The 24,125-nt window shown below is 39.4% G+C and overlaps 1 protein-coding gene across 11 annotated transcripts in view; it reads right to left on the reverse strand.

Annotated features, from left to right (window-relative positions):
- The window catches only part of PARD3 (par-3 family cell polarity regulator), a 477,274-nt gene that overhangs the window by 255,615 nt on the left and 197,534 nt on the right, over window positions 1-24,125 (reverse strand). For 7 of the 11 annotated variants that reach the window (XM_067291890.1, XM_067291884.1, XM_067291885.1 and 4 more), the window contains exon 5: window positions 8,440-8,571. The exons of the other annotated variants lie outside the window; for them this stretch is intronic. In XM_067291890.1, the coding sequence (XP_067147991.1) occupies window positions 8,440-8,571 (132 nt within the window). The remainder of the gene's footprint in view (window positions 1-8,439; window positions 8,572-24,125) is intronic. 11 annotated transcript variants of the gene reach the window in all.

Here is a 24,125-nt window from a genome sequence, read left to right on the forward strand (position 1 = left end):
GTGTCTCTGTGGGACCAAGGCACCTAAACACCTTTCCGGGCCCTACGCAGCTGAGAGGCTCAGTGGAGCCCAGCCTGGGAACGACCCAGCTGACCAAGCACGTGTCCCGGCTCTAGGCAGGCCTGAACAGCTCTCCAGACTGCGGTACTACACACTGGGAGCTTCGGCATTTATATGCAGATACTCACACTGTAAACACCTAAATACAGGTTTCTGGAGCTCACTTGGTACAGTATTTTCCTAATACTATAACAACAACAACAACAACAACAACAACAACAACAACAACACAGCCAAGGGAGGACACTGACACTGGTCAATAGAATAATCTCTCTATCGTGATCCTGTACAGATTAGTGATACCACTATATTCTTCTGGGCGGTCAAAGGCTGTAAGAAATTCTTTAGCAATTAAAGGTTTTGGCTGTATAATATGTGCAAAAACACCCCAAAGGTGTGATTAGTCATTAAAGAAAAAAAAAAAAGAGAGAGACAGACAAGTGGAGAGTTTGAGATCAGAACAGCCTCCACCCCAAGACCTTCCCCCATCCCAGTTTAGGAAGCATGGAAATTGCAGACCTTTACGTTGTATAGTCAAGGTAATAATAAAACATAAAAACAAAGGCAAAAATACACCTGTCAGACAAGGAGAAATATAGAAGAGGCACACCAGTGAAAATTAATATATCTACATACATTAGGCTCTGCTGCTATGACACATCCAGAATGCCTGCTCACATTAATACTATGCCTTAAATGCATTCCAAAAAAGAGGAAAACATGCAGAAAATAAAAAAGGAGCTCAAATACATGAGCTATGTTTCTACCTCCTATTCTTTAACATTAAGGCATAAAATAGATGCAGGGTTTTTGTTGTTAAATGAAAAATTTGACAACATGGATGAACTGAATATGGGAAACCAAAAGAAATTAGTGATTTAAATTCACCAATTTACCTCACAGATTTTAAAGCTCTGATTTTTTTTTCCACTGACAACTCTGAAATGCACTACTTTATGGCATCTGAATGTTTTAAAATGGTATATTTAATCAAATTAAAAGCAGCCTTTAGTCTGTGGAAAATAAAAGCTGAAGGGAGGTACTGAATGCTTGGAGAAATAAGTCCGTAGTGCTATTTGCACTTCAGATCTCATTGTTGAAAAAGGAACCAGAGAAACTGCACAAGATTAGGATTTTATTTCACCATGGACAGATGTCATGAACAGGAATAACTAACAGGAAGGAGGCAGCAATATGGTGAAAACGGCGTTCTGCAGAGTGAATTTCTGCTCAGGAAGATAGCAGTAGTAACCAACTTCTCTTCCCATTTCAGCATACAGTTGAGCTGCTTTCATTTCTGACTTTTGCTAAATGCTAGAAAAGCTCATAGGATTTTAGGAGTCATACCTGCTCTTCAGTAATAACCATGAAATTTTATTTCATCTCCTAAATTTAAACCTTTCTTAATTTCAAAAAGGTGATTGGTGTTGCACTATAGTAAACTGCTGTAAGCTGCTTAGCATTCTGAATAATAAATTATCTTGCTTTCATTTGCTAACAAGTTTACTTATATGCATATATATATTTACGTATAGTTTTAATTGAACCTATATCTTTATCGTTGCAAATCTTATCAGCTGTTCCTAACTTAAGCAGGGGAGAAGCAGAATTCCCCGTTCCTGCTGCTCTCGGCCCTTTCCCACCACACAGAACAGCAGGGTGCTCTTACTCCTGCTGCCGAAATAGGCCTCTCCAGCAGAGCAAAGGATATACTGTTTCAGCTCCGGGTTTTCTGAGTGCTGCCAGTTTCAATATTTGACTAATGAAACTGAAATGACCACCCTAGAGAAGCCTTCTGTGCGTTTAAACTTAACAAATTGGTGAAAAGTTTAACTCTTTCATTCATTGCCTTTTCATGTCTCCCTGCTCTCAAGCAGCATGATTTCAGATTTGGTCAGACCCTGAGCAACTCTTGAGGTCAACTGAGGAAAAAGAAGGTTGCTCAAATAAAAGTGCTGTTACCGTGTCTATGAATAAATCTGGGGAGAAATGCAAGATTTTTCAACTAATTCCTCAAAGCTTGGTTGCTGTGGAGGAAAAGAAAGTGCTGTGAAGTAGAGGGAGGATAACAACAACAAAAAAAAATTTCCTTTTTAAAGGATTTCAGAATGAAATTAAAGTTTGCAAATTTTGTTCCTAATAGTTGCTGATCTCTAAGAGAGAACTAGTGAAATAATTGAGCAAAACAGCAAGAGTAAAAGTCTTTTAACTTTCTAAAGGCATTCTAAAACCCTATTTGGAATTTTGTTTTATAATGGTAAAACAACGATTTTTGGTAGAAACAGTTTCACATAACTTACTTTGTGGGCTTTAGAAATCCCAAAACTTTCTGATAATTACACTGATCAGTTTGCCCCGTGGATAACCAGAGGACTTTGGAACTAAATTGTGAGCAATCCATAGGCAGAAATATCTAACCAGCATATAGAACCGTAATATCTTAAAGGACTCAGAAGGCAGAATTAATCTTTTCCATTCCTTTGATGCATCACTCTAATTTAGCAGAGCACTCTAATTTAACAGAGTAAAGCACAATAGATAGGAGCAAAACCAATTACTTCCAGAAATTTTCACAGGCTTCATGCCTTCCTCCATTTTAAGGCCCTAAAACCTTGACAAGTCTAGAGGATAACTATTTCTTTAACAACTGCTAGAATATATCCAACTCTATGCCCTTATTAGCCCCTGCTCTAGCAGCCTATAATGACTTCCCAGAAATAAGGTATCTTGCTGTTTCAGTCGCAGAACAAGCTGTGATGTTGCAGTGATTATAGCTTGCTCTATAGCTCTGTTTATGAGAAATGAGATGTGGCCCACATAAAAATAGCTGCGCTTCTTCGGCACATCACACCTCCAGTCCTCAAAGCACAGTTCCAGGGAATGTTTATCTATGTTAGACACTGACAAAGATCATCCTGGAAATTTCTTTCTCCTCGTGTTCAAAAGGCCAGAATTTGCACAGCAAGCTTTGAAAGCAGCATCTCCAAAAAACCTTCATCCAACAGCAAGCCTCTGGAGTCTGCAATATGAATCCAGTGTCTTCTACTACTGTCTAGTCCACGAAGCCATACAGCCAGATTAGACCAGGACTATTATCCCTGATATCAGCAAACAATTCTGCCCTAGTGGTTTCTTGGCATTGTCATTGCCTTGCCTTCTTGCCAGACCTACTGTCTGCTACTTTTTATAAACATACGGGTACGGTGCACAACTCATTCCAGCTCCCCTGGCACAATCCTGTTGAATACACAGGAGTATGACTGGAAGTTGCTAAATGAATTGACTATGCCAGATTAGTAAACTACACTGCAGCCTAATTATCTGAATTTCTCTTTTTCGCATGTCTTTTCGGGTTACTCATTTCCACTGACAGTATTTCTATGGTTTTGAACACAGAGGTTCAGTAAAGTGGCAAATATAGAGAAGATAAGGCAAATGATGTAAAAAAAAGTTATGTGCAATCTAAGTACTGAAATGGATGGGATACTTATAAATTCAAAAATATTTTTTTTGAGCAAACAATGTGCTTAAAGCCATTCACAATAAGATAAGACAGGACTTTTGTCTCTGGCACAATTATCTATTTGTAGTTTCAACAACAGGTACCATATAAGCATAGAACCTGTTGTCTTGTCACTTGTCGTAGGGAAAGAACAAAAATGTCGTTAGGTTCTGACATTTCTAGTTTGCTTGTTGTCAAGCATTCCAGAAAACTCTGATAAATTTTTTAAAAAAAAGTAAACAATAAAAGAGAGAGGCTAATAGAGGTGACACTGTTGTGGGTGTTTACTACAGGCCACCTGATCAGGAAGAGGAAGTCGATGAGGCCTTCTACAGACAGCTGGAAGTAGCCTCACAATCCCAGGCCCTGGTTCTCATGGGGGACTTCAACCACCCCGATATCTGCTGGAAAGACAACACAGCTAGGCACAAACAGTCCTGGAGATTCCTGCAGAGCATTGGTGACAACTTCTTGACCCAGGTGGTGGAGGAGCCAACAAGGAGAGGTGTGCTGCTGGACCTCGTACTAACAAACAAAGAAGGACTGGTGGAAGATGTGAAGGTTGGGGGCTGCCTTGGCTGCAGTGACCATGAGATGGTGGAGTTCAGGATCCTGCAAGGAGGCAGCAGGGCACCAAGTAGGATCGCAACCCTGGACTTCAGGAGAGCAAACTTTGGCCTCTTCAGGGACCTACTTGGAGGAATCCCATGGGTGAGGGCCCTGGAAGGAAGGAGTGTTCAAGAGAGTTGGTTAATATTCAAACATCACTTCCTCCAGGCTCAAGAGCGGTGCATCCCTATGAGTAGGAAGTCAAGCAAAGGGGGCAGGAGACCTGCATGGATGAGCAAAGAGCTCCTGGCAAAACTCAAGCAGAAGAAGGAAGTATACAGAAAGTGGAAAGGGAGACAGGCCACTTGGGAGGAATATAGGAATGTTGTCAGAGTATGCAGGGATGCGACGAGGAAGGCTAAGGCCCGTTTGGAATTAAATCTGGCTAGAGATGTCAAGGACAACAAGAAGGGCTTCTTCAAATACATCAGCAGCAAGAGGAAGACTAGGGAAAATGTGGGCCCTTTGCTGAATGGAGTGGGTGCCCTGGTGACGAAGGATGCAGAGAAGGCAGAGTTACTGAATGCCTTCTTTGCTTCAGTCTTTACTGGTCAGGCCAGCCCTCAGGAACCCCAGACCCTGGAGGCAAGAGAGAAAGTCTGGAGAGAGGAAGACTTTCCCTTGGTGGAGGCGGAGTGGGTTAGAGATCATTTAAGCAAACTTGACACCCACAAATCCATGGGCCCTGATGGGATGCACCCACGAGTGCTGAGGGAGCTGGCGGATGTTATTGCTAAGCCACTCTCCATCATCTTTGAAAGGTCATGGAGAACAGGAGAGGTGCCCGAGGACTGGAAGAAAGCCAATGTCACCCCAGTCTTCAAAAAGGGCAAGAAGGAGGACCCAGGGAACTACAGGCCAGTCAGCCTCACCTCCATCCCTGGAAAGGTGATGGAGCAGATCATCCTGGAAGCCATCTCCACGCATGTGGAGGAAAAGAAGGTGATCAGGAGTAGTCAGCATGGCTTCACCAAGGGGAAATCATGCCTAACCAATCTGATAGCCTTCTATGATGGAATGACTGGCTGAGTAGATGAGGGGAGAGCAGTGGATGTTGTCTACCTAGACTTCAGCAAGGCTTTTGACACTGTCTCCCATAGCATCCTCATAGACAAGCTCAGGAAGTGTGGGCTGGATGAGTGGACAGTGAGGTGGATTGAGACCTGGCTGAATGGCAGAGCTCAGAGAGTTGTGATCAGTGGCACAGAGTCTAGTTGGAGGCCTGTAGCTAGCGGTGTCCCCCAGGGGTCAGTACTGGGTCCAGTCTTGTTCAACTTCTTCATCAATGACCTGGATGAAGGCACAGAGTGCACCCTCAGCAAGTTTGCTGATGATACAAAACTGGGAGGAGTGGCTGATACACCAGAGGGCTGTGCTGCCATTCAAAGAGACTTGGACAGGCTGGAGAGGTGGGCAGAGAGGAACCTCATGAAATTCAACAAAGGCAAGTGCAGGGTCCTGCACCTGGGGAGGAATAACCCCATGCACCAGTACAGGCTGGGGGTTGACCTGCTGGAAAGCAGCTCTGCTGAGAAGGACCTGGGAGTGCTGGTGGACACCAAGTTAAGCATGAGGCAGCAATGTGCCCTTGTGGCCAAGAAGGCCAATGGTATCCTGGGCTGCATCAGAAAGAGTGTTGCCAGCAGGTCGAGGGAAGTGATTCTCCCCCTCTACTCAGCCCTGGTGAGGCCACATCTGGAGTACTGCGTCCAGTTCTGGGCTCCCCAGTACGAGAGGGATGTGGCACTACTGGAGCAAGTCCAGCGAAGGGCCACAAAGATGATTAGGGGACTGGAGCATCTCTCTTATGAGGAAAGGCTGAGAGAGCTTGGCCTGTTTAGCTTGGAGAAGAGAAGGCTGAGAGGAGATCTTATCAATGTGTACAAGTATCTGAAGGGAGGGTGTCGAGAGGATGGGGCCAGACTCTTTTCAGTGGTGCCGAGCGACAGGACGCGAGGCAATGGGCACAAACTGAAACACAGACACTTCCATCTTAACATGAGGAAAAACTTTTTCACTGTGAGGGTGACAGAGCACTGGAACAGGTTGCCCCGAGAGGTGGTGGAGTCTCCTTCTCTGGAGATATTCAAAAGCCGCCTGGATGCAATCCTGTGCAATGTGCTCTAGGTGACCCTGCTTGAGCAGGGGGGTTGGACTAGATGATCTCCAGAGGTCCCTTCCAACCTCAGTGATTCTGTGATTCTGTGATTCTGTGATTATCCAGTGAAAAACAAAAAGCTCACAGGTGATGCTGAAAAAGATGTTAAGAGTTAAAACCCCCCAAAAGAACCAAGAATACTTCTATCTGTAGCTACTCCACTCTCTGCCAGGCCCTTCCAGCCCTTCCCTCCGCAGAACTGTGCTCCGTTCCCTTCTCAATATGGGCTTCCTTCTGCTGCTCATACCCTGGTAAACAGGTTTCAGTCTAATTAATTGTCCTGCTGATAGGAAACCACAAAAGGATCCTGGTCTTCCAGGTACATGCAGACTCATCAACAAATTTAATGAATGAATGTGCTCTCTCTCACTCTCAAATACAATGAAACAAACAAAACAAAACAAAAAATCCCAGAAAACTTGCTCAGAAGAGAAAAGAAATTTGCAAGCTCAGATTTCAATCCGTTAACTAAAATAACAAATACACTTTGAGACTCTCACTAGTGCCCAATTATTTACCTAACTGATGAATAAACTCATCTAGTTAAGTTGTCTGGAGACCAGAATCACCACAAAACTTAATACTTCTTTGAAAAGTATGGATGTTCATATATTAGAATATTCACATAGCCAACATTTTCTAAGATCACTATTAAGATCCCTTATCCAACTTCTTCTGCTGAGACAGCAGTTTCATTAATTACCACAGTGAAAATCTAATGACGCATGAAAGTACGCCTCAAAAAAATCACACAAACAAAACTGTAACAGGAGATGGCTCAAATCTGGGCACCAGCTTTACATTTCAATATATATGGATACAGAGACAGCAGCTAAACTCATCTATACTAACCCTACCCATCTTCAGAGGAAAACGGCAATGGAATTACCACTACAGTTTCTATCATTAAATGTGCAGAGAAAAATATACAGCTATCAAGAACAGATTTTTTTCATAAACCACATGAACTGAAATAAATCCACAGCCAATTATAAAATAAAAAAAAAGTTAATAGCTCACATTTGGTTTGGTTTTTTATAGAGTGTGATATTTCTTATGTTCCTGTCTAGTTAAGAAGGTTGAATAAAAAATATTTGGAATATCCTGCCTTTTGGTGATGCTGGACTTCAAATATTAATACAACTTTTGTGGGTGACAGAGAGCAGTCACAAAATATCAGCCCAGTTCTGGATTCTAAAACTTCCCCTCCATCCACTAGACATGGCCTAAAAAGCTCAGCTTGTGTCAGATGCTAAATTTCACTTCAAATCTCCTCTTTACAAAGCAAATCATGTTTTTTGACACTACTGCTGTAAAATACAAAATTTGCATATTTATGTTCAGTGCAAAACCTCAACATTTTCATGTCACGTTGTATGAAGAAGAAAAGCAGGGTAATAATCCTACATATGCACTATTTTATATATAGGTTTTCTGACATATTTGTAGTCTTCATAGTAAAGATGCATTTTCATTATAAGTTTGAAGAAACTTCTTGAAATATTTGAGACACATGAACATATGAAATGATTGCTAGATAATCTTAATTTTAGACCTTTAACTCTTCATGAATCCCAGTTTATTAATGAAGGCAGCAAACATAAGCTGGAATTATTTAATGTCTCAGAAAAGCCCACTATTAAAGTAATATAAATGTAGTAGTAATAAGCATGATAGCAATCTCTTCAGGTTTATAATTAATATATAAGGTTAAGAATAAAAAGCATTTGAAAGTGCAATGCCAAAATCAGTCCACATTTGGCTACTCTGGTGTAATATTATTAGCTTTTCAACAGCAAACTGTTTATCAAGATAATATTCTCTACATAAAATAACCCTGTTGGTATCAGTTGTAAAGAACAGCAGCACTTTGCATACTGTGGAAATGCACATATGACTCAAAAATGAAACAATCTGCAGCTGCCCATTTTCAGTCTAATGCAGCTTTTAGAAGCAGAATGATTCCATTACAAATTTAATCGGCATAACTCTGGTGCTTATATCATGCTTAGAGAGCCAATATCACATAAGAATATATTTCTTTGTAATACTCTGGACTAGTATAAAGATTAGATTGATAAAGTAATATATATATATGCATATATATTACCTGTTCTTGCCTCTCCAGCCACTTGTCCACCATGGGATGACTGGCACTTAACGATGAGCGAGCATTGTCTCTCTGAAACTGGTTAGACCAGCTACTAGTATCTCGTGGTAGGCTTCTGTAGTTTTCATCTTTCTATTTTAAAAGAAACAAAAAAGTGTCTTATAAAAAACAACCAGTCCTTGCACATTAACAATGCAGCTGGTTATTAAAATAACACAGAAGGAACACCGACGGAGGAGGAAGGAAGCGGGGCTGCTCCCAGGGACCAGGCGTGCCCGCGGGTCGCGGCGCAGCGCGCTCGCAGCACGCACCTGCGCGAGGCCGCCCTGCCCGACAGCCCCGCAGCGCAAACCCAGCCCTCGGCACCCGTCTGGCCTTCACCTCCTCTTTTTTCCTACTTAAAACTTCTAATGGGGGACTTCCCATGTACACGCTCAGCAAGGCTTTCAGAATATGGGGCTCCTTAGCTGCGTTCTTCCCCAAAGAAATTTACTCTACAGCGGTACAACTCAGGGACAGCTAAGGCCAATACATAATTCTCCCAAGTCTCTGGATGTAATCAGTTTTACAGGCAGAGCTGTCTCACTGCTCAAGGTACTGTCCTAAGAAAAGAAAAAAAAAAAAAGCATGGTAGAGAGTCCAAAACTTGAATTTATTATTCCACATCAAAAGGAAAGTTTATGACTGAGGATATACTTTTTTCTTTTAATGCCTCAATATTAAATGTTTATGTGTAACATATCAAGTAAAGAATTCACACTAGAAAATTTGTTAGAAAGCTTGTTTTCTTCAGTTTAGGAGGGTTTTTTTTTTCCTATCCCTGTTTGCTTGGCTTGCCTGCAAACATACAAATACGGGCACATATGTAAAACAGCAGCAGACGGAGATTGTGCTGACGGAGATACACGTATCCCATTGAGACTGATAAAAAAGAAATATTTTTTCTTTTAATTGATGAGTTATAGTTTGAATTTTCTGCACATCTTTCCCACAAGCTACAAATTCTTCAGCTTCTAAAGACAATTAGTCCTTGCTGAGTCCAAACACTAAAAGCCAATAAAAACACAGCAGCAGATCTGTAACGCTGGGAGTATCCTTAGCCCACCAGAGTCAACGGAACTGCCCATAATTTACAACAGGCGCCTTCCCTCCAACTGAAGTCATAGGTGCAACTGCAATTCTGCTTGCCTCTTCAAAAGGGGATTATAAATATACTATAAGGATCCTTTCGAAACAGAGTATTTTTGCCAGTGAAAGTTTGCTTATCCACCCTCATACCAATGCAAACAGTTAAGAGAGAGTATTGATCTTTCTGATAGCTATTCATGAGCAAATAAAGTAGGATTAGAGTCAATATAATCTGCAACACTATCACCTATAGGAATCTGGAAAATCTCTGAAAAAATAAACAAAAAACAGTGCACTTCCATAGTTTAAAACTTTTTTTTATTATTTATATGGCGCACAGCAAATTTTTGACCCTCTTAGAAGAAAATACTTCATTCAATAAGCATGAGTCTTGCCTTCCCTATTTACTACATTAATAGTACCCATTTTTGGCACAATAGTAGTCCAATATTCTAAAATCCAGACTGTAGCACCAAATCTATCCTCCCATGTCCTTTATAATTTTATTTCTTGCAAATGTATAAAATGCTGCTAGGAAATTAAACTGTCGCTGCCATTGTGATACATAGCACAGTTTTCCAAAGCTTCCACTGTGAGAGCTGCCTCTTTCCATCAGTACCAAACTTAAGTTTTCCCAGCTGATGACAAATTCTTTTCTAGAAAAGAACTAGAAAAAAAGTCTTCCATTTCAAGAAATGAAAGCTTGAATTCAACCAGCACAAGATATCCTTACAATAAAATGTCTGCACAGTAACCACCCTAACAAACCATCATCATAAATTAGGTTACCCTGCTGTAAATGATTTAGTTCAACAACTAAAAAAAAAAATCCAGTTTTCAATGTGGTTAACCACACAGCAAACTAGAAAGAAACCTTCTCAGCCTCTTGTTTAGAAAAGGGATAGGGGAAGTCAGTCACTACTTTGCACAACTGTTCCTTAGCAGAGCCAAAACAGTGTGTAGGAATTAATTTTTTCCTGTTGCTTCTCTTCTCAAGTTTTCTCTTTTGGTGACAGAGGTAATGCAATTGCTATAAGCCAAAACAACAATTTAAGTTGTTTGAAATGATAGAAAGGCATAATAACAAAATCAGTCCAGACAAAGAAAGAGAGAGACATGTTCTGATGTACAAAAAAGCCCCCCACACAGTTGGTTCATGAGTTATTGTCATCTGACAATAAATTTTTATCTGACAGACGCTCACCTAGTCTGAATGAATAGAAATTTCTTCCTCATATGTAATGTGATGTTTTCTGTATTTCTACACTTCAAAGATAATTCCATTTTTTATGGATTCATGTGTACAATTTTCAATACAAACTTTTAAAAAAGGCAATTTTATCTATGCTAAACAAAAATCTCTCTCCACACAGTGCCCATTAGCCATATACAAAAGAGGTTTTTTGCAAGAGCAAAAGAGAAGGAAAAAAAAAGAAAAAAGTTCATCAATGGATGTGTTCTTCAGTCATCCAAACACTAGGTCTGTGATCTGAGTTATGCAAGGCAGTATTATTGCTTACACTTTATATTGGAATTTCTTGCTTTAAAAAATCTTAAGTGCTTCGGCATGTAACATATGTCAAATCACCTAAGCAGAGTCAAATTATACTTCTATTCAGTGCAGCTATACTAATGTCAAAAATTTTGCAAGGAGTTTACTCCTAGAAAAATATCTGTAATGACTAGAAGAATACGTTCATTCCCTTTACCTAAATATCTTTGCTGTACTCCACTGCCGTAGAAGACTGCCTTCTCCTGCTAAGACGTAAAGCAGCTCCTTTTCTCCAGATGGCATTCCAAGTCACTCGGCAGTTTTTCTGTCCGTTTAGATCTACCAGCAGAAATAAGAGCTGGAACGTTACCCAGATAAGGTTCTTGTGACTTGTTGTGTTTTATAATGCTGCTATCCAAGGCCGCTCAAAACAGCACTAACGAACGCAATAAAATACTTTGCCAGTGTTGGAATCACACGTAGAATTACAGTGGTGCTAGCCAAAGAGTGAAATTTCAGAAAAACAACCTGCTGTAGACCAGTCCTACACCCGTTTCTTTGTTATTGCTTTTTGTCAAAAAGCTCTCTCTGTACTTCATTGGTGACAGCACTCGCGCAAGCATTAAGCTGGACCAGAAGCATAGGGAGACCAGCACTTTTAATCCTGATGCACGCAGTCCCTCTCTCGGACAGTTGCACAACAAAAACTTCAGATGCGAGGGGCCACTTGGCATCCCGTCTACACACTTATGTCCATTATTGCTCCTGCCAGATTCAGTTCAAAGATAGAAGTGCTAACAAAGTACAGAGGCGGAGAGGGAAAACACATAGCTGCAGCTAGGTGCAAATCCTGCACTGGGATTTACTGAACCAACTGCTATGCAGTTTGCTATAAAAGGTAAAATATGCAGATGAACAACCCAGAAAGCTTTTCTTCTATTCAGCATGATTTATTTAGAAACCCAAAACAAAGCACTAGCACACCTGCTCCGAGCATCCATCTGACTGGAAAAGTTGTGTGTTGCTTTAAACTTCAATACCTCAAAGAAGCCATCAGGGTCATACAGAGCATTCTCGCCTCTTCCAGAGCTGCAGCTGTCAGCCCTCCCGGGACTGCTGCTGACACGGATCATCAGTTACAATTAAATGCTCCAATCTTTTAAAAAAAAAAAAAAAAAAAGCTTTTTTTCCCCCAGGCATCTTTGGGGACTGCAGGCTATGTCAGGTTTATAATATTTGTAATAGGAATCGATCAATAAAACACTAAATCTGTCAAATCACAGTATTACTGCTACTCTTAATCCTAGCATTTTGCAGGATTTTTAATGAGATACATAATCTAACACCTCAAGATTTAGTACCGTGTGGTTTCCCTGAAGGGATTTGCTGGAGGGTTGGGTGAAAGGGGATAGAAAAAGTGAAGCGATTTCTCTGTACTTCAATTTTAGATGATATGCAGTATATAACAAGCCTCTCATCAAAGACTCTGCTGCTTAGAGATGAAATGATGCATTCGCATGATCCACACACTTTAATACTAGCTATCAGAGCATAAACTCTGTAGTAATTTTATCCTGCAGTTGTAATATCGAAGACTCACCAGCATCCCTCTCCCAGCCACAACACCCTCCACGCTGTAAGGTGACAGTGCCAAGTCTATTAGTTCATTTGCTGTTAGGCCACTTCCGAAATAGTTAAGAGGTTGGGTTTTCTTTTCCTTTTTTTTACTTTCTATATGTCCAATGTAAAGCATCAAGAGCTTTCAGTATTTTCTCTTGCTACTGCATAGCAATATAAAAAGAGTGAAGCAGATTGAAGACATCTTTGATACAATTTTCTGGAAGGTGAACCCAAAATCTAAGTCGAGCTTTCACTTTAATTATTTCTATAGCAGATTATCTACCTCCCTTCAAGGATCTTTACTGAGAGACACCTTTGGGGGCATTCAGTTTTTTTGCTATGCCATCTTTGTTTTTTGTATACTGTAAGGTTTCAGAAAACATTTTGAGTTTGTTTTTAATCCTTCTAGCTTGGCTATGCAGAAAATACTTACAGTGGCATTATCAGGAAGCTCTTAATTTAATCTTCATTTCTTTATTTGGAAAAAAAAATAAAATGCAGAAAAATATATATTTTTCTAAATACAATAAAAGAAGGGTTTTTTTAAATGTAAATGTTTATCCAGAACAATAAGAATGCCATTTATAAACAGACATTCGATAAAAAGGAAATGTATGTATGCCCGTTCTTTACATTGGTGTAAAAGGACTATAAAATGGGTCTGGCAAAAATACAGAATTCACACAGACAGTGCATGCTACACAGCGTGCGTAACATGAATTCAAGGGAAACAGAAGCAGAACTGCCCATTAATCACATGGCACAGGGGAAGGAGAAAACAGGAAACTGGAAGACATGTCATGTGGTTGAGGATACAATATAAAGCAAGTTTTAATATATTAAGCACAGCAATAACAACAATTTAAAGAGTATTCCCCCTCCAAAAAAAACTTCCTGGTGACCTTGTGAGAATGGAAAAGCTGAGGTGAGCCCCAGAGATAGTCACTGATTTGTTCAAGCTCACAGAAAGTCTAACATTTGCTAAAGACTAGAATGAAGATTTCACATTCCCAGTCTTCTCCCCTGTATGCAAATTAGACTTTTTAAAATGTGTGTTACGTTTAGTTTTAGAATAATTGATACCAACACATTCTATCCTTGAATGGGGTGTCAGATTAGAATAAGATAATGTAGTGACCAGTAGTTACTACAGGTGAGAAACATCCCCAATTTGGCCTAACGAAGGTCACAGAACCACCGCAATTGTGATGGCCTGAGACTGAGGCAAGAATTGTTCATGTTGATGACAGATGAGACAATCTTTAATCTTTTAAAATTATCCATTTTATTTGACAGATTTTAGGCAAATAAGTTTCTATAAATATATCTATTGGCTGAATAAAAGTTGCTCTTATTTCTTTTTATGCTCCACTATGTAAAACAGAACATGTTATCTTCTGGACAGTTATATGTCACACTCGGACAGGATTCTGGAAGGTGTTAACAAAACATCCATATAACTAATGTAAATACATCTCTGCCTGATGCAAACATGAATATGTAAATGCAATAACATATACATGTACCAGTTTTTCATGTTGTCTGAAGGCCTAGTAAACAGGTTCCTTGTATTTCTACTGGACTTTAAACAAATAAATGAGGGATAAGAATGACTGGATTCCCATTTCTCAAAAAAAGAAGGCTGTGCAAATGTCTATTTACAGGGAAAATATATTCTACATAGAACATTAATTAACTCAATAGATGTTTTGAACGTACAGAAAATCACTAAAAAAAACCCTCTTACATTGAGGTCAAAATTGGAACTGATCTCTCTATTCATCAGCAGCTTTTCATAAATTGATTGTGCTAAATTTTAACAGATTACCTAGAAAGCAGTTGTGCCACACACTGAGTGACTCTGTATAAACATCTGTATATCTTATGAGTACACTACTACTTGGGTGATCTTCCTTTTGCTCTCGGAAGATTCAGTTTATTTTACCATTCTACAGTTTAGTTTCTAAGCTTGCTTTTTTTAAGGTGTATTGAAGAGCATGACTTCAGAAGCTAAAATAATCCAGATATGGCATAGCCATCAGGTGCATATAACAAAGAATCAGTTCTGGTCACACAGTGTCAAGAACCGCTGATTTTAGGTCATTCTCTAAGGAGTAAAGTGGAAGAGGATTCCTGTGTTAAAGAATTACCTTAGCTTTGTGCCTCCTCTCAGCTCTAACCTTGAACATGGTTCATTTCCAGCTACCCATAACAACTGTCTTAGGATGCAGAATATGCATATCTAATATTTTATCCAGGAACACGGTGATTTTGCATTCCCTATCTACGATGAAAGCAAAAGAGAAGAATAACCACTCCCAAGTCATTTTCATTGCTAGTCCTTAGCCTGCCTCTACGGTTCCATGAATGGAATTAATTCCTTATGCATCAAGACTAGCTCATTAGATCCCAATGAGGGAAAAGACAATTTAAAAGTCAATGTTATATTTAACTTCTATCACCTTACGTTCCAAAATTTCCAAAGTTTTGCAATTCCAATTCATATATTCCGTGCTATTTTTTGATTGTCAAGCAAGGCCTGACTTAAAGAAAAAAAGCAATTACTAGGGGCTGTGATGAACGGATGTTTTTCTGTGCAGCTGGTGTTATATGAAGATATTTAGTGTCAAAGAATATGGGCTAAATTAAGACTAAAGTAAAAACTGTGAGGCTGCCAACCCAAATCATTCCACTGATCTCGCTTGTTTACAAAGGAAAATCAAAAATGTCATAACCTTTGCATGTACACATGCAAAATCAAAAATTACCAGGCACAGTGCATATTGTTATTTCTCAGACTGAGGGACAGAAAAAAAAAAAATTCTTCCCCAGTTCTCTCTCTACTTATTAATCTCACAACCAAACCTCAAGAAAGAATGTGAAACAATCCCTGGTGGCTGATATTCTGTAATCATATTTCAGAAGTTGGATTTTATTTCTGTAAGCTTCTTAAGATGACATAAAAAAGCATGGTTTTCCATAGCTTCATTTTAATGAAAAATAAATGAATCAATGTCATGAAGCTACAGTTTTGATTCTTGTACCCATTACACTTAGAAAGCAGTTTTCCTTTCTCACTACTCTTTTTCACAAAAGTGAAATATTCACTTCACAATTATAGACTATCCCTGAGGAAGTTTGTTTTCATTTTTTAAATCCACATAGGTCTCTGTGACTTCTTTTAAAGCTAGTAAAATAATGACCAAATTAACAAATTAAAAATACTTGGAGCTAAGTTGCAGAGTCTTCTCTCATGTGACAATACTAATGGGATTATGTAAAAAGATTTGTACAATTAGATCTTCTATTTTTAAATTTTCTGAAGTGAGCCAATTCCCACCTCTTTTTGCTGTGCTACTTTAAAGGCCTCTAAAGATTTTTTGTTTATATCCAGCTATATATGAATCCTATATAGTTATCTGTTTATAGGCAATGTAATTATGCACAATCCTGCCATTTTCATCAGATATTTGATTTTGTACCCAAATTCATACAACACTTAAAGTCTATTGGATTTAGATGAAATATAGTATATGTAAAGTTTTGTTTGTCTGCTTTCAGTGTCAACATTCCTTCTCTCCCAAGAAATCAAACAAAAAGAAATTTAATTGCAGGAGCGGGAAAAATTTGCTAATGAAATAATTTCAAAAGTATGCTCTGAAGATAGGATTTAAAAAATGGAATATTAATACTAAATATATTTGGGGGGATAAGGGAAACAGCAACCAAATAGGTACAGGAAATTTCACAAGAACCTGATCTTTAGATCTTGAAATGAAGAATATCTTACAGACCACAGGTACCATACTTTTAAGTACTAGGTAAGTGCTTTCAGGTGGCCATACTGGTGCAACTGGCTATTTGTATAATGAAAAAATTGCATCTGTAGCCCTGAAAAGAAAAAAAGGGGGCAGGGAGGAAGAGGCAACCATTCTGTTGTCTCAGCCTAGCAAAACATGGTTTCCTCTTTCTCATTACTTGGACAAATATCTAGGAGAGCAATGATTTAAGGACAGGTGCAGATACATGATGGCAGTGCCCCAAACGCACGGCAAGCCCCGCGTGGAAGCGGCCGTAGCCCTCCGCCTGCAGCGAAGCAGCAGGCCGTTCACATCGCCAGCCCATGCCACAGACACGGCTGTATTCCATATTTAATACGATAAACAGGGCGCTCAGCAAGGCTCCCAGAAAAGTCCTCGGTTCCGAGGTCATCCAGCCACCCTCAGCTGGCTTGGAAATTCATTCCAGACCTTGGGCAGCAATCTTTCCTGAGGCCTGCTGGAAAAGGCCCATATACTTATTTAGACATCCCACTCGTAACAGCGTGGTTCTCGCTCACCTGAGCTGACAGCAGCCCTGTCACCTTAGGCTCCGCACCGTCTCACCGGGGTTCCCTTCATTTGGCTTCCTTCTCTATTAATTTACAAGTCTTTTCTTGTAAACTAAACAGCTTCTCATCATTCATTAGCTTTTGACCAGATGACTTTTACTTCATGTGCTCAATGGGCCATGCTCCTAAGTTGGCACACATATATATGAACTGAAGAGCTGGTTTATGAAAAGAGAGTAAACCTGTGTGGGTGATAGCAAAAAACAGCCATCCCCTTTTTATCCGGTTGAAAAACAAAGGTTAAGTGACATCTGTTTCAGCCTCAAATTCAGCCATAACAGAAATAAGCCTAGAAGGTGACTAGACTAGTTCCCTGCATGACTCCAAATTTTATTCAGAGACTACCTTTCTGGGTTGTCTTCCCTTGTTCTGTCATGCGACGAGTATTTCAAACACACTGACATCTCTTTCTCGCCAGCAACACATTCAGCCAAAATCCAAACCTGCTTTGCACCAATAAACAACCATGATAATATGAAGAAAAAGCATCTGCAGAAACTCTTGAACTGAAGTTTATAATGCAAATGCAGTGTAAGTCAACTGTTGTGGGTTGCAACTAAATAGATGAGAACAAGCCAAAATCCAGTGCCCACTATTGCCAAAGAAAAAGTACATATCTTTCTAAACTTGAAAAAGATAACTAAACCTCAACATCCAACTTCTTTTTATTTATTTATCGAATCTTTTATCAAGCTACTTTTTCAGGTGCAGAGTTTCTTCCTCCTCAAATCCAGGGTGAATAGTATTTTAGAAAAAATTGGGGGGGGGGGGCGGAAGCAACTGACCAACCAAGATAATACCCCAATGTCACCAAATGAAAAGGTTCCAGTTCTACACCTGAAAACCTCATATTTTGATTGAGGACTAAAACATAAATTAAAAGAAACAGACATAAACATTTAAAAACTGGAATTTGCAGAGGGTGTGTTTGTTTAGATGAATGGCAGAGGAAACCTTGGCTGTTCATTACAATATAAATTTACTTATAGCACGAACTCGAGAGCTTTGCGCTGTCAGTACAGCTTTCACCTTCTTTCAGAGACAGATGCTGCACACCGCATTTACTGTGGCGAAAAGAGGAACATCCAGGGCAGTTCCCACCGTGCCTTCGTCCCCAGCACGTGACCGGCTCCTGGGCCCCCTCGCGGCACAGCACTGCCATCCCCTCGCCTGCGCTCGCCCGCCGGAGACGCTGTCTGCCTGGCAGCCGCATCTGTCATCATACAGCAAGAGAGATGGGATAGCACAACACTGAGAGAAAGAGACATATTATTCCTATTTTACTGATGAAGAACAAAGATTAAGAGAGATCAGACTTGCCCAGCCTCACAGTGGAAATGCAAAAACAAAAAACCCACCAGCTCTAAGGCCTCTCTAGTATCTTATATACAGGTTCTTCATTTTATTTCTTCAATATCCACCCACTAATCTCCTGACTCTTCTTGGGGACAGAGGGGAAATTTGATAGATCGGCTTCCACAAACGGATGTCTCAGAGTGAGGAAAGGGAAAAAAATGAACGAGAGGGAGCAAATCGTAACCTAAACCACCTCTTGAGGGAATGGTGGCTTGCTGCATTTTTCCCTGCTTCCTGACACGTCTGGTCATGACTGGCTTCTGGATCCGAACAGTTGACTCCTGCCTATGTATGCAGTACTCAGCAAACGGAATAGCACAGCAGCAAGTGATACACTTGTTCGTTATCCCTCTGCACACCAGGCAAGGATTTTTCATTTTATGCCTCGCATTCCCAACTTGCTGCAGCAATTCCAAAAAAAGGCATTTCAGGCTCTCATTTCAACAAGACAGGGGGGAAAAAAAAAAAAAAAAAAAAAAAAGATGATGCTGAGAAATACTGCATTTGTTTTATTATTTTGAAAGTCAGGAACATTGAGTTCTCCCATAGAGACTTTAATTTTTATCGCACTGAAACACCACTAGCTGCTCTGTAAGGCAAGTCAGATTCTTCTCGGTGGTATCCAGTGAAAGGACAAGAGGCAATGAGCACATACTGAAACACAAAAAAATTCCGTTTAAACACAAGAAAAAACTTTTCTACTGTGAGGGTGATCGAACACTGGAGCAGGCTGCCCAGAGAGGTTGTGGAGGCTCCATCCTTGGAGATGTTCAGAAGCCACCTGGACACGGTTCTGGGCAAGCTGCGCTAGGTGACCCTGCTTGAGCAGTGGGGTTGGACCAGGTGATCTCCAGAGGTGCCCTCCAACCCCAAATATTCTGTGATTATACAAAAGTCATGAATTTTATACGTGACCCAGGAGAAATATAAGACACACTATTTTTATTTTATCTTGTGCTCTGTTTGGGTACATTTGCTCTAAACTGTTTCATCACCACATGACAAGCTGACAGCAAAGAGTTTCTTTCTATCACAAAGAAAAAAAAACTAATGCACATAGTTTGTTTTTTAATTTCTGTCCATCTCTCTCCTATAGCAACATTTTCTGCATTAAAACACTCTATTTCAACATTTGTAAATAACTCTCTTTCACTCTTCCTTCTCTCATTATGTGAAATCACATCTGAAATGACAAAACTCATGAATGTCTCACCAAAAAAAGAAAAGCACTGCCCAAATATACCTGGATGAAGAAATCTCATGGCTATTGAATCCTTCAGAAGTTCTGCTTAAAACATTGTATTTTTTATTCTGAAAGCAGAAAGTTGTTTTCATTGCACAGTGGTTTAAACATATCACAAAGGAGATGCAAGGTGCTTTGCATTTTCTCTGTATCTCTCCTTAGTTGATTCTGTTGTATCTCCCCACTTTACCAACACTGCTAATCTGGTAAATGCTATCTCCCTCTTGGATTAGTATGAACAAAGACAGAGGCTCCCAAGAATCAGCAGCAGCACTTAGGTCTCTAGCTCCCAGAATGATGCCCAATCTTTTAGTCCACAGTTTTCCCTACTCAGTCTAATCTATTTACACTGTGCGAGTTAGAATCCCTAGCTATAAAATGGAACACACACATTCCATTATAGGGCTCTTAAACCCTGCAAATTATAATTAAAAGCTATTGAAACACTGTGTCTTAGCTGACAGAGACAGAGCAGACATGACTAAGCCATGTTAAAAAAAGACTGAAAGCGAAATGAAACTATGTCACATTTGAAATCTGTTTTTCACAGTGACATACCATTTTCGTTAAAGTTTCTCATATAACGCATACACGCTTTTCTCCTATCTGGACATATATCATTACAAAAATAAACTTTTATATTCTGATAACAAAAAGAGTTAGAAACCATTCTGTCTTTTTCTATCTTTCACATACATAAATTTAAAAAAACTGCAATCCAACAATCTGAAAAGTTGTACTGGCCAGTCTCAACCCAATAGGAATAGTAAAGATAACTGCAAGAGGAGACCGTGGCATCTCACAGTGGTTTATAGGGAAGGGATTTAACACTGATGAAACTTAGGTCAAAGAATCTCCCATATGGTTTCCAAATTCTGCCTCCACAGTTTAGATAGCCTACAAAGATAAAGTTTCCAAGCAGGAAGAAAGCACATCCTAAAAAATTTCTTTATACAAGACGTGGCTATTCTCATGCTCACACTACATACACGGGTAAGCCCATTTCAAAACAAGACAAAACAAAACCTGACTGCTGAGTAAATGGCAAAGGCAAAAAGAACAAAAGCATAAAAAAGATGTGCCAGGTACCCTCAGCTGCATGTTTGCTGTTGCTGATCGGCCCTGCAGAGCCTGTTGTGTGCCATTTGCTCTGCTCCAGGTGGGTGAATCCAAGAGCAAGAGAGGCACAGGAGCCCGTGCACAACCATTCTTCTTTCTCATTGCTCTCTCGCGAGCTCTCCTTCTCAGCGTACATTTTCACTTCCTTACGCTATATCAGTGCCGTTATCTTTGAGGCAGCAATACACGAATCAAATTCACAAAGTCGCAGTGGGAAATTTTTCATCAGCTAGTTTGCCATGGTATAAGCCTGCATTAAGCAAGGCAGGTTAACTAGATAAGCTGTGCATATTTCAGAGAAGCAGGATCAAAGCAGATAACTAATTTGTAATGACATTCAATTCTTTGCCACAAATGGGGATGCAAATTAAAAAAACACATTAAAAAGATAAAGGATAACTAACTTGCAGTCGTTATAAGAGGCAAAATATATGGTTCCTGTATTTATGTTTTTTTAGCACAGTAACACAAACATCTAAGGGAAAGGAAACCTGATTTTCATTAATGCAACTCACATTTTAAGGCTGGCTAGTTAAGCCAATTGGCTTTGGTACTGAATTATTAAGAACGTGATTCAAATTAACAATTATTTGAAAAACAAGAATATCAAAAAACATTTTACTGCAGTGCAAAAAACACCTAGGATATGCTTCAGCTCCACACAATCTGTTCAACAGTACAGTTCAACACAGTTTAAACAAAATTACAGCTTGCAAATCAGGTATTACCACAGGCCTTTGAGAAGTTATTTTTACTAAGAGACTTCTTCTTGTTTCATTAGAATGACTCAAGGAAGTAAGAGAAAGGATTAAGCCTTGAATTACCAGGTAATATGTCTCTCACACACAGAGCAGTATTTGAAAGTGATTTTAATATTCATTTAAAAAGAATCCCAAGAAGTGAATTTACCTAAGAAAGCTGTTGGTAATCATGAACCAATTTTGTGAATACTTGCATATATGAGGAGACCTAATCGTTTGGTTGACACCACCCATGAGAAGGATATAGAAGGAAGAGATCAGGAATTACCCAGCTGAGTACAGTTACCAACATCACAATAATTTTTAAATAATGAGTAATAATAGTTCTTCAAATAAATAAGTAGCTGGGGACACAGCACATATGGTTTCAAGTTGCTCTTACAAGACTTAAGTACAGATGAAGATAAAGAATTGAAATTAATCAAGATCTTCCATTCCTAAGGAAACATAAAGCGTATTGCAATAGTATAACAATAAATATGATGCATCTTTACAATGGTGTGACACAAAAAAAAACAGAGGTGAGAGAACACTTCTAGATCAGTGCAAGGGTTTCATCCCAAAACATCCCATTTATCATAATAAATACATGTCTTAAGTTCAACACACAAACAGATCTAAGCAGGACCTCCTCCTAACCAAACTATCACTCTCTGTTCGTTCTTTTTTTCCTAAGGACACAGAGGAGCCTGATTTCCTGTTTCAGCTACCCCAATAACTAGGGTAGCATGACAATTTCTTCAAGAGAATCCATCAAGCATCCTACCTTTTGCTTCTTACCCAGTGCCCTTTTCCCTTTTTATTGCCCAGAACTACTGGCATATGTCCTAGCTCTTCACAGCCTTCAGTGCATGGCAGCATTCCCACCCACTTCTCTTCATCTCATCTTGGGCATCTGCCTGTTTTCCTGCCATTCCAAATTCTTCTTACCCCAAATGAAATAAGCACCAACAAGGGGTCTTCTCTCACTTGCTCCTGAGAAATAAATCCCTTATGCCAGATCCATACAGTTTCCCTCTGACAATTCCTTCCAAAATTGGACAGGGTTTCTACCTGTCAATTATTTCTCTTTAGAGGTGAAGGGCTGAAAGTAATGTCACTTCTTAGAGTCAGTAGGTGGATGAAGCTTTTGGCAACTCTCCCAGAATCCCCTGTCTTGTTTCTGCAAGACACGCACAGATATTGCTCGGGTAAAGTTGCAAATCTACAACTGTGCCGCAAATCTCAGCCCAAGAACATATGTTCTTGTGCTGTCAAGAGGGAGAACTGCAGTGAAAACATTACGTAGTGCCAACCGCCCACAAAAGATAGATGGGTGCTCAAGCCCAATGCACAAAGCAGAAAATTAAGAATGTTCTCTTTGCTTTGCTTGAAACGTCTCTGTCATCTATAATCAACGAAACAGTCTGGAACAAAGCACAGCCATCTCTTTTTGTTATCTGAGTAGCTGAAGAAAACAACCTAATATAAAAAAAAGCGACAAGTTGTTACTGTTCAAAAAGCCAAATATATTTGTAAAAATTTAGTGTCAGTACTTCAGTAAGTGTCTGGTGATAAAGACTACAAGAATGCACCTTTTGAAATAATAATACAAATGAAATTGTAGCTAATACTGGAAAAGAAAATGAGAGTTATTAATATCAATTCTTAACAGGAATGAGATTCACTACAAAATTTTGACTGGCATGAAGAAATCAATAAGCTGAAAACACAAAAGTGATTTAGCACAACTGAACTCAGCAGATTAATTCATAACATATTTTACACAAGCAATTACTATTTACTTCCAGTTGTTTAAAGCATCTTATCTATTAAAAGTAGTGCATTCAGTGATCTGCTCCATTCAGGAGATTAATGTATACAGTGTGTAAAATAATCGTAAAAGAAATTATCAGTATCTGTTGTACTAACCTATATTAGTTCTCTCCCATCTTCTTCATTTAAAGTTCTCTTGTGCCTAGCTTCCAATCACTACATGCGATCAAATGAATTCCCTTCCATATTGGTCCAATAGACATCAAATATTTCCACAAAAATCAAAAGTACAACTAATGATGCAAGAAGACTAGTGTGAAAGATTAGCTGCTGTTCAATTCTCTTCAATTTCTGCTAACTTCAGACACTCCAAGAAATCTGATTATGCTACGCATGGCCCTCAATATCCATGCTTCTGGAGTAATGAAGTGCAGTCCCATTATGATTTCAAAAAAGTTATCTGAAAATGTTAACACTTCAAATGGATTAGATTATCTGTTTTCTTCTCCAGATCAGAATACTATAAAAGACAGTTTTCAAAACATGTGTTTCTGTGACACACCACTACAAATAACAAAACATATACCCTTACCTACTTGGAACCCTGACCAAGCAAACACATAAAGATATCACATTAAACTGAAACCTCTTTGGTGCCTCTGTGGATTGTGGACCTCAAGGCCTATGATTATTTTATTTTTATTAATATTTTTGAAACAACCAGTACCCCATCAAAGACAGATGAGTTTATTAGCAGTAAGTAAAGACTTCATTATCTGGGCTGTGGTAGTCCTGGCTGCAGGGTCTTTGTGTTTTAATACT

This window comes from Apteryx mantelli, chromosome 2, assembly GCF_036417845.1.
Source record: "Apteryx mantelli isolate bAptMan1 chromosome 2, bAptMan1.hap1, whole genome shotgun sequence".
Classification (NCBI taxonomy): Eukaryota; Metazoa; Chordata; class Aves; order Apterygiformes; family Apterygidae; genus Apteryx; species Apteryx mantelli.